General features: G+C 34.9%; 1 protein-coding gene across 1 annotated transcript in view; it reads right to left on the bottom strand.

Moving 5' to 3' along the window:
- Positions 1–18,092, bottom strand: part of LOC149790379 (uncharacterized) — a 202,385-nt gene that overhangs the window by 170,939 nt on the left and 13,354 nt on the right. Inside the window, exons 4-6 of the mRNA XM_089972427.1 lie at positions 17,343–17,570; positions 8,629–8,841; positions 283–557 (exon numbers count right to left, since the gene is read on the bottom strand). Of these exons, the coding sequence (XP_089828553.1) occupies positions 283–557; positions 8,629–8,841; positions 17,343–17,570 (716 nt within the window). The remainder of the gene's footprint in view (positions 1–282; positions 558–8,628; positions 8,842–17,342; positions 17,571–18,092) is intronic.

Below are 18,092 nucleotides of genomic sequence, written 5' to 3'. Positions count from 1 at the left end.
TGTTGCTCTAATTTTGTAAAAATAGGGCACTTGCCAAATCCATGAATATAAAGAACCGATTAACATTGATCTTCCTGAGGAAAAAATAGGACCCTTTCCAAATCGATGAATTTAAGTACAAATAAAATGTTATTCCAAAAACACAAAAATTGATGCCCACAAAAATAAATCAATTAGCAGTACTACTGACATTCATAATGTGACTCAGAGGTCAAAGGCTAACTGTGTGGCATATAAACAAGCAAATGATGAAAGCTCAACGAAATCTATTTCAGTACCAACCGACACGCCTGTGTGGGCCGGAACACCTTCCTGATAAATCTATCTCTGGAGAGAACCCAGATATTTCCCAGGTTGTCCTTGACCAGTCCTGGTACAGCCCTTGCTCCAGTTACTTCAACTTCAATCACACTGGGTGCGAATGTATCAATGACTACTCCATCAGAACAGACAAGATCTGAATGTTCCAAGGCATGATTATAGGCAGCAACTGTAATATAGTATTTCCCCTCCCTTGGGGCAGTGAAGGTAGCATAAGTGGTGGTGGTTTCAAAGGTCTACAAAGAAAATACTTGCAAATTAAAGCCAATCTCATATTGCCAATATATATATATATATATATATATATATATATATATATATATATATATATATCAGCATTGTTAACTTGCATTGAATAATATATTAAATATAGCATATTTCCTGTTTTAATTGTACACAATCAAATGCCTCAATATTACAAACATGTTTACAATTTATGTTTCCCTGCTTTTCCTGACAAAAAATGTTAATTTACATGTGATCAACAAGTTGTCTAATTTGAATGACCATTATAACTTTAAACATAATTCTAAGTGTTGATCTTTTGCTTAAAAAAGAAAATAACTGTAACTAACATGTAACTCAGGCCAGTGAATTCTGTTAACAAGAATCCAAAGTGAGGCTGATATCACTTACTGTCATAGGTTGATCGAAAAGTCAAATGTACCATGGCATGTGTCCAGTGTTGAAATTTAAAATCAATTTTAAAGATTCTATGCCCTTCTTAGATATTACACCATATAATTTGACATATTGCTTTAAATGAGCACAGACCAAACAATACATAATAATTAATTTTAAGTGACAGGAGTTCCTAGATGACATTATTGTAATTGCAAACAGATAAAAGCTGCCACTTAAAACAACAAATTTTTCTCTGAATTTTTCTAAAACTTTAGCAAAAAATTTCCAAGTTAAAAATATTCCAAAACTAGTTTTAAACCTCAATAAATGTACACAAGAGCACTGGTCTTTTCACACCGTAATGTTCATCTATTCAAACCACAGTGGTCACTGATGTTGGATGAGTAAGCCCAGCTCAACAACTACTGCTATGTTTAGGGGGTAACTGTAATCTAAATGTGAATCTTTTGAACTTGACCAATTTTTGGTGAAGTTTTGAAACCTAAAGCAAATAATTAAATTGCTTATTCCAGTGGCAGTTGATTATATCTATTTGCAATTTTTAAGATGACTGGCAGCTACAATGAACATCTGACCAGCACCATTTTCATTTAGGACCAACTAGACCTTGGGATGAATACGTAAGTTTCATGGCTAACATCCAAGTAGTTTATCTTGTGCTAATGGATGCATGGACAACAGGCCAACTCCATAACCTTTTCTGGTCTGTGACCAGTAAGAATAACAATCTAATCTTGTGCTAACGGATGCATGGACAACAGGCCAACTCCATAACCTCTTCTGGTCTGTGACCAGTAAGAATAAAAATCATAAAACAGACGCAATAAAAGCAACAAAAGTCCCTTGAGAGGATCAATGCTCCACGATAATTTACAGAATTCAATACAACTTAAACAATTAAGATCATTCCTTCCTTTTAATGCCAAGTGATGAAACCATCTCTGAGTGATAAGATTTTCAAATTAGTCACTGTGGTGGCTTATAATACTGGATGGAACATCAGCACCTTTTTCATTCAGGACAAGCCAGATACCATTAGAAGATTTTTGATCAAGACCCCATATTCATCTGACCACCCATTAAGTGTAATTCTTGACAAGACTTAGAATATATTTCATTGTGGCAGCCTTGTCTGAGGTCAGTTCAGCAATTTTCTATCAGGATCAATTAGATATTAGACTTATTCTTCTGGTGAGAACCCATTGTTGATATCAGCACCATTTCTTTTAGTACCAATCAGACATCTGTAATAGTGTGAATTTTGCAGTAGTCATTGGCCTGTTTAAGGATGCTTGTATTTGAATGCATCTGGTAGGGACATTATTGATTATTTATGAGGTTCCATTTGATAACTATGTCAGGCAAAACTGGTCAAGGTGGTGAAGAATGGGTTTCATTTACTGAAATGCCAAGGGTTGAAATCTTGCAGAAATAGCATTTGTACTTGCTTAAATATTTGTCATAAATTGAAACTTTACAGAGATAAGTAAATTATTGGAAGCAGGAAAAGTTGGAAAATTTTCCAAACCCTGGAGGAGCCTCTGTTAATAATGGTGGCTGATAAACCTAAATTCTGATTGGATAAGTTAATAGTTTTGGATGTGTATCCAAGTGACATCTATTGTTTAACAAATGTCTTACACTGCAAAATTAGGCAGTCTAAGCTTTTGCATGAAGAAAAAGGCCTTGACTCTTGAGAAGGCAAAATCCCTCAAAAAGTTCATCCAAGGGACATGTAGTTGAGAGTATTATGATTCTATGATCATAAAATAAGTAATAAAAAGGACTCAGAAGCAATAGGCTTGGTAAAATTCAAAACACAATTGATTTCCCGTGAACACAAAGTGAAAATGTAAAAAACAAGAACTTATGGTATTGTGACACAGGCCCAAAGTTTATTTCTAGAAAAATCTTACCGGTAATTATAATTATAAGGTCTGTTACTAAAATTATCACAAAGAGCATGGTAAACACAATGTTTTTGACTCATACCAAGATAAATATGTTTACTGCTATTGATAATAATCCTAATAATAAGCTCACACTCATAGAGACAATATTAGCTATGTATTATTTGCTTATAGGTTTAAAAAAATCAATAATTCTGGTCAGGTGGACAATGAACTTGATTTTGGAGAAGGTCAGCTACAAAATACAATTTTACATAACCCATAGTATATTATGAATAAAACAATCTAACAAACAATGCAAAGTAAATATACATAACAAGTCTATGAGAGACACAAAACCAAGGGGGGTGGGGGGTGGGTAAGGACATTGTTTTGTTAAAGGAGAAAAAAGAACTGGGCTTCAGCACTAATGTATTGTGTCTAATTTCATGCATAATTTTTCTTAAGTGTTTGAATTGATTTGTGACAAACTAGACTGATTACTAAATTTCGTAAGGAAATTTGCTCTATCTATGTAAACAGAACATCAGTAACCATCATCGAAAAGAAAAAACCCACCACAACATCGTAAGTCTTTTGGTGAAAACCCAATGTCATTATGACTTTCCATCATGGAGGAATAGTGATTACAGTTTCAAGATGGCTGATGTACGTGCCATACTGGCTATCAGATTAGCACAATTTTTATGTAAGAACAATGACACATCATAACAGGTCTTCCAGTGAAAATTTAGTGCTAATATGACCTTTCTGTTCAGGAGTAGCAAAAACGTAATTTTTCAACATGGATGCTATTGTGGCCATATTTGACATAAGATTGATATCATTTTTAATTAGTACCAACTACATCTCATAAAAGTCAGAGTAAAAACTCCATATTGATATGACCATCCATTCAGGTGGAGTAGCATTAATAAGATTTTCAAGACATCCACATTGGTGCCATATTGTATAAGTGGGCAGTGCAATTTTCATCAGGACAAACTAAACATCATACAAAGTCTTCTTGTGAAAGTTCTATTCCAATATGGCTTTCCATCCAGAAGGAGTAATGACAAGATTTTTATGATGAGCTCCCATGGTGACCATAACAGTTGCCAGATTGACAATATTTTCATATAGGGCACAAACATCAAAGTCTTTTAGTGAAACCCCACGATGATATGACCATCCATACAGAGGGCATATCATTACTAAGATTTCATGATTGTCACTATGGTGACCGTAACGGTTGCCAGATTGACAATATTTTCATTTAGGTCACAAACATCAAAGTCTTTTAGTGAAACCCCACGATGATATGACCATTCATTCAGGGGGCATATCATTACTAAGATTTCAAGATTGTCACTGTGGTGGCCATATTGGATGTCCAAGCTTAATAATTTTCACATCAGGCCAACAAGACTTAATAAGAAGTCTTCTGGTGATATGGCATTCAGTTCAGAAGGATTAGCAATATCAAGATTTTTAAGATAGCTGCGACGGAGGATTTTGAACATCATCACCATTCTCATTTAAGACCAACTAGACACTGTAAAAAGTCTTTCAGCGAAAACACCATGCTGATGTGACCATCCAGGAGGAGTTGCATTAACAAGGAAGATAACTGCTGTGTAAGGTATATCAGACGTCTATGCAGCACTATACAATTTTCATTTTGGACCAACCAGACTTTGGTATGAATGTGTGGATAATGTTTTTAATTTCAGACCAACTAGACTTTGGTATGAATGTGTGGCTTTTGTTTTTCATTTTCAGACCAACTACACTTTGATATGAATGTGTGGATAATGTTTTTCATTTTGGACCAATTAGACTTTGTGTGGATAATGCGATTCCTTTGCATATAATAAAATACTATGGCTACAATAGTGATTTCTTTGCATATAATCAAATACAATGGCTATAATAGTTATTACATGTACTTTGTATATAGTCAAATACAACGGCAATAATAGTGATTCCTTTGTATATAATCAAATACAATGGCTATAATAGTGATTTCTTTGCATATAATCAAATACAATGGCTTTAATAGTGATTCCATTGCATATAATCAAATACAATGGCAATAATAGTGATTCCTTTGTATATAATCAAATACAATGGCAATAATAGTGATTCCTTTGTAAATGATCAAATACAATGGAAATAATAGTGATTACTTTGTATATAATCAAATACAATAGCAATAATAGTGATTCCTTTGTATATAATCAAATACAATGTCTATAATAGTAATTCCTTTGTATACAATACAAATACAATGGCAATAATAGTGATTCTTTGTATATAATCAAATACAATGGGAATAACAGTGATACTTTTTGTTGCTAAAAACCTGAGAAAGAATATTTTTTGAAGCTATTTAATAATTAATTATTTTTTGGTAAATCCCAGGCTCCCCCCCCCGAATTTTTTTTATCATATGCCCCTAAGGGTCAGGGTCAAGGCAACTTTATTTATGGATGGTGAGAAAGGTAGTCAATTTATTGCATTAGAAACTGAAGTTGCCTTTTGTGCCATTTGTACAGGCATAGTTCAATATCTTCATCTATTTGCTTGTGAATTAAAGCCCTCTGTTGAAAAAGTTCATCTTTGAGAAGATATGCATGTTACATCCCTTGTCATTAGGGTCAGGGGTTATTCAATATTTAATGCTTTTCTGTAAAGGCATGTGAGCTGTTGGTTTTTATGTCACACAGAATACTTTCGTTTGATTCACTATTCGTCATAGGCTCATATAAACCAATTTTTTTATGTCAATTGAGCAAATGACTAGGACAGATATTGCTTCTGAAAGATGAACAGCTGTTTTTAAGCCAAATTTATTCAAGCTGGCCAACCAAAGAGTCAATCCCATGTTTAACAGGCATATGTAAGCTGTCAATTAGAAGTTAAATTAGTGTTTAGTCATGGTACACAAGCTGTCAATGAGAAGTTAAATTAGTATTTAGTCATGGTACACAAAAGAAACTAAGATCAGTAGTGATTTCATTTATAGCATGGATTAAAATAAGCAGGCCCCAGTTTCATTAAACATCTCCACATTTCTTCCTCAAATTGAGATCTCTGAATATCTTTCTTTCTGCTTGGCAGGTATGGACGAATTTGTCAAAAAACATTCAGCAGACACTAGGGAGGAAATTTTAAGGTTTCCTCAAATATATGCAGAATTTCTCAGCTCATTTTTCTAGAATAAAAAGGTTTTCATGTGTCCAATTTTAAAACTAAAAAGAGATTTTGAATCCTTTCCACTTTCTTTACTGCTTACAAATACATTGATATTATCTAACACATTATAAACAAATACCCATTTAGTGGCAAAATCTTCAGAATTTAAGTGAGAATGGGGGCTTAGTATGTACATGAATTTTATTATTCAGAGCACAATACAATATGTGCATACAGATTTATGCTGACTTTTCCATATTATTATAAAACTGTAGCAGTTCTTTTTGTTTTAAATTACAAGAATTACAATCCATCTGTCTGAGAGAAATGAGCAGTGTTTGTATTTACAATAATTACAATCCACTTAACAGAAATGAGAATTGTTTGTAAATACATTACAGTGTGACCGCACTATAGCATGCTCCGTTATAACATAAATTTTAATATAACATGATTTTGGCATGGCTCTCAAAATTGAATACACTTATTTTTCTCATCCACAACAATTTTTGTTTTCTTTCTTAAAATTTTCTTTCTCAAAAGTATGCAAAGTAATGTGAAAATCATTTATTATCATTTTGCGGAAGTGATCATGTATGAATTCAACAAAAAGTCGATCATTGTAATAGGTAAAACCACCAAGAAAGTCCACAAATTGTAATAGGTAAAACCACCACTCAAGTCCCCAAATTGTAACTGGTATACTCATCACAGAAGTACTCAAGTTGTAACAGGTAAAGCCATTACCAAAGTCCCCATACTGTAAGACACAATATTGCCATAGAAGTCCTCAAATTGTAACAGGTAAAACCATCACTAAGTACAAAAATTGTAAGATAAAAAACCACTTATAGAGTCCTCCAATTGTAAAATGTAAAAGCACCATTCAAGTCTTAATTCCTCAAATACAAGATTGTTATCACTTAATTCGTTATAATCAAAACAAATTACATGAATTATGCCATCACTGGAAAGAGTAATTTGCCATTTTCAAAAATTCATGAATTATGCCATCACTGGAATGAGTAATTTGCCATTTTCAAAAATTACATGAATTATGCCATCACTGGAATGAGTAATTTGCCATATTCAAAAATTACATGAATTATGCCATCACTGGAATGAGTAATTTGCCATATTCAAAAATTCAAGAATGTTCACTAAGTTCAGGTTAAGTGGATGTATGATAAATAATACTTTAAATTGCATATCTCTATACTGTATTCTATTTCATGTATAGTTTCATAACTTTCATTTTTTATTTATTTTTGATGCAAGTACATAAACATAATTATTATCATTGTTTTCTGTGGTTTCTTACCAGAACATTTAATTTGTAGTTTTAACCCTCAAGCTTTGATCAAGTTCAAAGACTTGTGTTCAAGCATATAAAATTTTTCTCCAATTTTTTTAAATTATCTTTGCACTCCAGAAATAATGGCTTTAACACTTGTTAATGATTTTAAGATGTGTAAAATGTTTAAAAATTTTAAAAAATGCTAATGAACAAAACAGGTTTGGCAATTTCTTGGCAAAAAATGTGAAAAAAAATAAATACCCATCAGCTAAACAAGGATTTCCTGTTATATATATTTTGGAAACATTTCCTGTAAATGAAGACAATATCAAACAAGATCTGTTTCAAATTTTCTTCATTCACAAATAATTTATCTTCTATTTTACTCCTCTGAATGAATGAAATTTGCATGCAATATTATAACCTCCCCCTGCCTACCTGATCAAAAATCAATAATAATCAGAAATAGCCAATCAAGAATTCAAAACAGACTATAATTATTTACGATTATCCTTGTCTAATGAACGATCATAAAATCTGAAGCATGAAGGAGTAATAATGAGCTACTGTTGGTGGCAATTAGTTGTATTTCCAAAGACATTTGGCAAGTGCCTAATCCAAGGATGCGTCACACACCACAGTCACCGACACCAGCTTTAATTGATAATTTAATGAGGATTTGAACTTGCACCTCAGAGCACATGGGGCTATTTTAAATCCTTACCCAACAATGTGCCATTTTAAATCCTTGAACCGACAAAGGGCTATTTTAAATTCTTGACCCCCCACAAATGGCTATTTTAAATCCTTGACACCCCACATAAGGCTATTTTACATCCATGACCCCACAAAGGGCTAGTTTACATCTTTGACCCCACAAAGGGCTGTTTTACATCCTTAATCCCACAAATGGCTATTTTATAACCATGAACCCACCAAGGGTTCCCAAAGATATGAGCAGGCATGCAACAATAACATAAAGGGAATCTAATGAAAATATTTAATATGATAACTAAAGCATAAAATGGTCATTCACCTATTTTAGCCAACAGAATGTGTACCAGCCTAACTTCTCAACAGCAATTCAAAAACAAAATACTCTTTTCCCATATAGGTCTCAGCAAACTTGTAATGTCATTCACCTATTTTAGCCAAAAGTATGTATACTAACCTGACTCCTCAATGGTGATTCAAGGACAAAATATTCCTTTCCCACACAGGTCTCTGCAAATTTGTAATGGTCACTGACCTATTTTAGCCAACAGAACATGTACTAACCTGACTTCTCAATGGCGATTCCAAGACAAAATACTCCTTTCCCACACAGGTCTCTGCAAACTTGTATCTGTAGAACATTATGCCACTCTCCTTATCAAAGAAACCTTCCCAGTATGCATTGAGTGTTAGGCTCTGTTGGAAATCCACCTCTGGACTTCGTGCAAATCCATCATGCACCACTCCAATGTGTGGTGGTGAGATATCTATTGATAACTGAGAAAGCAGTATTCATTATTTTGAGAATGTTTACCGCAAAATATCAGTTTACAAATCATTTAAAATTCATAGTATGTACAAGATTTTTACGAATACCCACAATTTACATCAATGTCTTTTAATGTCAAACTTTTTGGCAGAGTTCAAAGAATGATCACATCCACAAATATTAGTGGGGCTTAACTTCCTATGTGGTGGTTCCTGGATATGTGCAACCCTTTTAGATGCATTATTCAAAACTGGTGGCACATTTTTCAAACCTGGTTGCATTTTCTTCAGTTCTAATAACAAGATTAGATTATAATCTGAGATGAATATGTCTAAAATATTGTAAAAGTGGCCATGTAGGTACATTTAATCAAACTAAACATTAATTATTGATCTAAAATGAAATACTAAAATAGTTTCACCAAAGTCTATTCATCCTGTCTGTCAAATGCTCTGCACCTTAAATGTCATCAAAGAAATGTCCAGATGTAAATTATTGATCACTATGACACTCTGCTTTCTTTTTAATCTGTATGGAACCATAGGCACAAAAGAAGTGCATGATACTTTGCTATCGTTATAATCTGTAAGCAACTATAGTCACAAGAACAGTGTATGACACTTTGCTATCTTTATAATCAGTAAGCAACCATAGTCACAAAAATAATGTATGATACTCTGCTGTCTTTATAATCTGTATGTAACCATAGGCACAAAAGTAGTGTATGACACTTTGCTATCATAATATACAGTACACAAACATAGTCACAAATATAGTGTATGATACTTTGCTATCATTATAATCTGTACGCAACCAGTCACAAAAGTAGTGTATGACACTTTGCTATCATTATAATCTGTAAGCAACCATAGTCACAAGAACAGTGTATGACACTTTGCTATCATTATAATCTGTAAGCAACCACAGTCACAAAAAAAGTGTATATCTGTTGTCTTTATAATCTGTACATAACCATAGGCATAAAAGTAGTGTATGATACTTTGCTGTCTTTATAATCTGAAAGCAACCATAGTCACAAAAGAAGTGTATGATACTTTGCTATCATTATAATCTATACACAACCATAGTCAGAAAAGTAGTGTATGACACTTTTCTATCTTTATAATCTGTATGCAGCCCTAGTCACAAGAATAGTGTATGACACTTTGCTCTAATCTGTAAGCAACCATAGTCACAAAAATAGTGTATGATACTCTGCTGTCTTTATAAACTGTATATAACCATAGGCACAAAAGTAGTGTGACACTTTGCTATCATAATATACGGTACGCAACCATATGCACAAAAGTAGTGTATGAGACTTTGTTGTCTTTATAATCTATAAGCAACCATAGTCACAAAAGTAGTGTATAACACTTTGCTATCTTTATAATCTGTATCCAATCATATTCACAAAAGTAGTGTATAACACATTACTATCTTTATAATTTGTATGCACCCAGTGTCACAAATGTAATGTGTCACACATTGCCATCTTTATAATCTGTATGCAACCACAGTCACAAAAGTGGTGTAAGAGACATCGCTGATATTTACAAGCTGTACATAGCCAAAGAATTAAATCCTATTCTATTGCAGCTACTATAATTGAGCCAAAAGTACCGAATATACAACGTTACAGAGGCCCAAGCTGGCCTTACATTGTTCACCTGCTGCCATATGCCTAGCAGGCAAATGGAAGTCTTAAATCAGTTGGCCAGATAAACTGGGTCAGAAGAATGCTTTATATGGAAATTACTACAAAAACTGAATGCTGTTCACTGCATATGTCATGAAAAAGTTGTGTCTATGTTTGTCCAGTTTGTGCATTGATCATCACCCACATTTTCATGGCGTATCATCATCATTTGTCCCACTCTTGAATGCCTATATACTCAGACACTTTCTTTCAAACATGGTCAAATTCTGTTGAGATATTCTGTGACATGATAACACATTTTAAATTTGTTCTCTTTTTAGTAACAGCAGCCATATTTGATGGCAGATAAGCATCATGTCTAACAGTTTGAAAGCTCTTTAAGCTGGGATGCTTTCTCTCAAATTTGGTCAAATTTTGTTGAGTGATTGATGAGATATCTATTGAAAGGTTTATTTATTTTTAATAACAGTGGCAACATTTGAGGGTGGATTGGTATAGCATACATAAATGTGAAGTCCTTCATGCTAATATACTTTCATCAAATTTCATCCAATTCTGGTTGCAGAAATATACATGAAGGTCAAATGGTTTCAACTGTAAAAGTTCTTCACATCAAAATGCATTCTTTCATCTTTGATCAACTTATGGTGGGCAGTTTTTGAAAAAAAATATATTTAAATGTTTATCTATGTTCAGTGAACACATAAAAGGCCTTCATGGCAGTATGTTTTTTGACAAATTTATTACAAATTGGTCTAGTATTTTTGAGAAATAGTTAAAATAGCAAATGTTAATGGATGCACAATATGCAATGATTACAGAGCCATATATCATATGTTCACAAGGCCTTATGGTTAGATGAGCTAAGAAGAGGCCCAAGTGGCCTGAAATTGTTCACAGCATCTACCCAAAAAGCCTAATTGCAAAAGATGTTGGCCAAGAATCCAGCATCAGTAGAATGCTTATTCCCATGTGGCTCATTGAATACTGTTTTATTATTATTGATTTTAATTGTACTTGTCCAAAAATTTGTTCATGTGACTCATCAGAGCTAAGTTTTGGTTCCCAAAGATTCAGTGCCATTTTGTCAATTATGGGCATAATTTCATCAATTTCACACTATTTGCCTAGCTGCTAAACCCTTTATAAATATGCACTTGGATCCACATGTTCCTTGGTGACAAAATGTTTTATTTGTATTCACACTTGGATCCACTAAACTGTATGTCATTCGGGTTCAGTTTGCAGTATTTGTCATGTGGATTGAATGAATGTACTTTGCCAAATGGAGAAAATCTGTAATAACTGAAAATAATGTATAAAAGTCCATCTCCTACCAAAAATATTTAAGTAATTACACTTTTTTCGTCACTTCCCTCAATCCATTTTTAATATTACATGCAAACTTGTAAGATGACCAAATCAGCAATCAAAAGTATATTTATCAAGCTGTTGGGTATGGAATGTGACATAATGACATTGTAGAGCCTGCATTAAACTTTTCAGAATTAGGGTCCACTCATTCAAATGTAACAAGATGTAATGGTCCTGATTCCAATATAAGTATTAGAGAGGAGAGAGAGAGAGCAAAAGAGTGAGAGACTTTCAATAGACATCACCATTAGCTTACATCGCCAACTTGGACAAAAGCACTGATAATTATAAAGTAAGTATTTTCAAATGTGTTTCATTTATCTTCAATTTGAAATTCAACTACCAACAAAACTTAGAAGAAAAATTGACTAAAGTAAATAGGTAAATTGCTGTGCAATAGTTCATGTTGTATTTAACAAGAATCTATATAATAAATTGCATTAATAACCTGCCAGAAGTGTGCATAGCTGCCAACCTTCCAGGCTCACAATTAGTGAAAATAGGGATAAAAAGTCCTGAATTTGGACATGAATTCGTGAAAAATACCATGACAATAACTCCATCCACTCTGACTACTCTGACCGTCATTACTACCCTATATCAAGTTCGCAAAATAAAAATAAAACACTACATATATGCAGAAATATTTATTTTTCAAGACATGATACTATGGCAGACTTGAACTTCCTCAACTGCTTGATCGTAAATTTGTTTTCTAAACACTAAAAACAGTTCCGACTTCTTGCCTGCTGGTTGATCTTGGGGACTAAAATTGCTGGCAAATTTTCTGCAACTAAGGAGACCCTAAAGTCTGTCTTATTTTTCCTCACTAAAGAAAATACTCTTTCGCTGTCACTGTTGCTGTGAGGAATGCACAGGAGCTGCAGCATTTTTGGTTCTTCCACATGAAAATTTGGAAGCGATTTTCGAGTCCGGGAACATGTCAGAACAAATGTTTAGCATGGTCTCCAGCTGATAAAGGTAGATTGTGTTCGAAACAAGAAAACTCACAAATAATGCTTAAGCGTTGGTAGCCTGCGGGTCTTCCGCCAATGGTTTAAAATATTCCAGAGCTGAAATCTGCGAATTCTTAATTTTCCCAACTTCTACGTGTTTTTTGCAACCGACATTCTTCCTTACATCATCTCTGCGATGGCACACTGAGTGCAAAAAGCATGAATGAATATCAATGTTTAATGGCAGAATGCACGGCCAATTTTTTATATATTCCAACTTAAACTTCACTTTTTGAGTAATACATTTCTTTTTCCTTGGTAGTGAAGACGTTTTCAAAATCTTACATGCGATGCTGAACGGTAACTCGAATCAGTGTTTTGACGCATGCGCGGATCAAATTTCCGGTTAGGCCCCAGTTTCTCTCAAAAGCACTTGTAAAACTGCTCTTATATATATAGATTAAAATAGGCTAAAATGCTTGCGACCGGGCCAACTGTACTAATCAGCTGTAGATCTACTAATATCGTGACCAGCGGTACTGGACCGTTTCGGCAACTGCGAATATCACGACTAGCGCTTAATGGGAAATCGGTTATTTTATTAAAGATTTAAAATAATTGAGGATCAGAAATTTGGTGAATTTTTGTCTTACGGCGTGAATCCGTGAATCGCTGAAAAAGTCGTGAAATTCACACCAAATTCGTGAGGGTTGGCAGCTATGAGTGTGCTTTTCATATTTTCTTATTATATATTGTCAAATTTAGTCATAATTAACACGGACAAATTAAATACTTCCGAAATTTAACACATGGAAAGTTAAATGAGTGAGTAGTGCTGCAATAACATTCTCCATAATGGACTCAGCATGAAAAGGATTAAGGTCCATTGTGGGAACATGGATTTTCCGTACTGTAGATTAGCAGTAGAGTAGCAGCAATATAGTTTTAGCAGTACATTAACAGTATTCTTATGCTATGGCAGATCAACATCATTTAGCAGTGCAGTAACAGCATTCTTACGCTATGGCAGATCAGCATCATTTAGCAGTGCAGTAACAGCATTCTTATGCTATGGCAGATCAGCATCACTTAGCAGTGCAGTAACAGCATTCTTACGCTATGGCAGATCAGCATCATTTAGCAGTACAGTAACAGCATTCTTACGCTATGGCAGATCAGCATCATTTAGCAGTACAGTAACAGCATTCTTACGCTATGGCAGATCAGCATCATTTAGCAGTGCAGTAACAGCATTCTTATGCTACAGCAGATCAGCATCATTTATCAGGATCATTTAGCAGTGCAGTAACAGTATTCTTATGCTATGGCAGATCAGCATCATCTGGCAGTCAGTAACAGTATTCTTATGCTCTGGCAGATCAGCATCATTTAGCAGTGCAGTAACAGCATTCTTACGCTATGGCAGATCAGCATCATTTAGCAGTGCAGTAACAGCATTCTTACGCTATGGCAGATCAGCATCACTTAGCAGTGCAGTAACAGCATTCTTACGCTATGGCAGATCAGCATCATTTAGCAGTACAGTAACAGCATTCTTACGCTATGGCAGATCAGCATCATTTAGCAGTGCAGTAACAGCATTCTTATGCTACGGCAGATCAGCATCATTTATCAGGATCATTTAGCAGTGCAGTAACAGTATTCTTATGCTATGGCAGATCAGCATCATCTGGCAGTCAGTAACAGTATTCTTATGCTCTGGCAGATCAGCATCATTTAGCAGTACAGTAACAGCATTCTTACGCTATGGCAGATCAGCATCACTTAGCAGTACAGTAACAGCATTCTTACGCTATGGCAGATCAGCATCATTTAGCAGTACAGTAACAGTATTATTATGCTATGGCAGAGCATTCTTACGCTATGGCATATCAGCATCATTTAGCAGTACAGTAACAGCATTCTTACGCTATGGCAGATCAGCATCATTTAGCAGTGCAGTAACAGCATTCTTATGCTACGGCAGATCAGCATCATTTATCAGGATCATTTAGCAGTGCAGTAACAGTATTCTTATGCTATGGCAGATCAGCATCATCTGGCAGTCAGTAACAGTATTCTTATGCTCTGGCAGATCAGCATCATTTAGCAGTACAGTAACAGCATTCTTACGCTATGGCAGATCAGCATCATTTAGCAGTACAGTAACAGTATTCTTACGCTATGGCAGATCAGCATCATTTGTACAATCCTTCTTTGCTGTGATGCTTACTGTCAAATTTGGTGAAATTCTTTAGAGCAGGTTTTGAGAACCTAATTGTTTTGCTATTTAAGTAAAAATTTGTAGCTTAAGAGAATTCATTGAACTGTGAGTTTTCCGATTGTTAATAATGGTGGTAATATTTTGCATGGAGGATTAGTATAGCTTATAACAATTCCAAAGTAGTATCTGCCATGGTGTTTTATGTCAAATGTCATCAAATTATGTGGACTGGTTTTGCGAGAAGTAGTTTAAAATAGCAATTGTTGATGCACATACAATGCATACATGATACTGGGCATTGACAAAAGCCGACTTCATTTTACATGTAGAATTTGAACTGTTTAAGAAAAGTTTTGTTTTATTTTGTAGCCTATTTGTAATATTCATAAATTAAAAAAATAGATGCAATTATGTTAATCTTATTTTTATGTTGCACATCTTCCTAGGTACTGCATAATATCCCTACAACTCATAAGTATGCACATTATCTGGATACTGGATATCCTTATAATTCATATGCACATCAACCTGGATACTGCATATCCTTACAACTGTTATGCACATCACCCTGGACACTGTATATCCTTACAACTCATATGCACTAAAGCCTGGACTCTGCATTATATCCTTACAACTCATATGCACATCAACCTGGACACTGCATATCCTTACAACTCATATGCACATCTGCATATCCTTACAATTCATATGCATATCGGGGCCCCGAGTGGCCGAGTGGTCTAAAGCGCTCTCCGTTCGGATCACTGCCATCTCACCTCTGTCTGCGTAGGTTCAAGTCTCGGATTCAGCCAATGTAGGTATGTGAGAAAGCTTGCCAGTAGCTTCTTGTGGGTCGGTGGTTCTTTCCGGGATTATCCCGGGTTCTTCCTCCACCATTAATACTGGCCGCCATGTATAGCCTATCGTGTGCTGAAAAATGGCGTTAAACCCTACAACAACAACAACAACATATGCATATCAACCTGGATACTGCATATCCTTACAACTGTTATGCACATCACCCTGGACACTGCATATCCTTACAACTCATGTGCACATCAACCTGGACACTGCATATTTTTACAACTCATATGCACATCAACCTGGATACTGCATATCCTTACAATTCATATGCATATCAACCTGGATACTGCTTATCCTTACAACTGTTATGCACATCACCCTGGACACTGCATATCCTTACAACTCATATGCACATCAACCTCACACTGCATATCCGTACAATTCATATGCATATCAACCTGGAAACTGCATATCCTTACAACTGTTATGCACATCACCCTGGACACTGCATATCCTTACAACTCATGTGCAGATCAACCTGGACAGTGTATATCCTTACAGTTCATATGCACATCAAACTGGACACTGCATAATATCCTTACAACTCATCTGCACATCAACCTGGATACTGCATATCCTTATAATTCATATCCATATCAACCTGGACACTGCATAATATCCTTACAACTCTTATGCACATCAACCTGGATACTGCATATCCTTTCAACTCATATGCACATCAACCTGGATATTGCATATACTTACAACTCATATGCACATCAACCTGGACATTGCATATCCTTACAATTCATATGCATATCAACCTGGACACTGCATAATATCCTTACAACTCTTATACACATCAACCTGGACACTGCATATCCTTACAATTCATATGGTTATCAACCTGGACACTGCATAATATCCTTACAACTCATCTGCACATCAACCTGGATACTGCATATCCTTATAATTCATATCCATATCAACCTGGACACTGCATAATATCCTTACAACTCTTATGCACATCAACCTGGATACTGCATATCCTTTCAACTCATATGCACATCAACCTGGATACTGCATATACTTACAACTCATATGCACATCAGCCTGGACATTGCATATCCTTACAATTCATATGCATATCAATCTGGACACTGCATAATATCCTTACAACTCTTATACACATCAACCTGGATACTGCATATCCTTACAACTCATATGCACAGCAACCTAGATACTTAATATCCTTCTATTCTTATGCATATCTCTTATGCACATCTACCTGGATATTGCATATCCTTGCAACTCATATGCACATCAACCTGGATACTGCATATCCGTATAATTCATATGCACTTCAACCTGCACACTGCATAATATCCTTACAACTCATATGCACATCAACCTGGATACTGCATATCCTTACAACTCATATGCACATCAATCTGGATACTGCATATCTTTACAACACAGATGCACACCTACCTTGAATGAAAGGATTGTCTTCAGTAGGGCTTTGTTGTACGTGGTGATCTCTATAAAATAATCATACTCATGGACACCCATATCTCTACCAACAATGAGACCTTCTCCATTGTCCTTGATGTCAGGTTTAACTTGAAAGTGTTTGTGGTAGCAACCATCAAATGGAGTGCAGTAACAATTTGCTCCTCTGGCATATGACCCATACTTTGCTCCACATGCCGCTAAAGTCTTGATAAAGAAAAAATTCATATCATCACACAATTATGTCACATGACTACTGAATCACATGACCACTGTGTCACTGTGATGTAATTTATTTAAGGGTATCAATGTTTTTACGGTTTTATCATTGCTTAAATTCATCATCTGTAGAAGAGGTCCTACTATTTCCATATCATTATAATTGTACATGGACTTAAACTCATGGACTGTGGAAGAGGTCTTACTATTTCCATATCATTATAATTGTACATATAATTAAATTAATGATAGAAGAGGTGCTACTGTTTCCACAACATTATAATTGTACATGCAGGCTTTAAATTCATCATTTGTTGAAGAGGTCCTACTTTTTCCATATCTTATAATTGTACATGGACTTAAATTCATCATAGAAGAGGTGCTACTGTTTCCACATCTTATAATTGTACATGGACTTAAATACATCATAGAAGAGGTGCTACTGTTTACATAGCATTATAATTGTACATAGACTTAAATTCATCATAGAAGGGGTCCTACTGTTTCCAT

Source organism: Sinohyriopsis cumingii, chromosome 10 (genome assembly GCF_028554795.1).
Source record: "Sinohyriopsis cumingii isolate HCF-2022 chromosome 10, ASM2855479v2, whole genome shotgun sequence".
Classification (NCBI taxonomy): domain Eukaryota; kingdom Metazoa; phylum Mollusca; class Bivalvia; order Unionida; family Unionidae; genus Sinohyriopsis; species Sinohyriopsis cumingii.
Note: the sequence above shows the minus strand (reverse complement) of the source record. Positions and strands in the feature narration are given on the sequence as shown.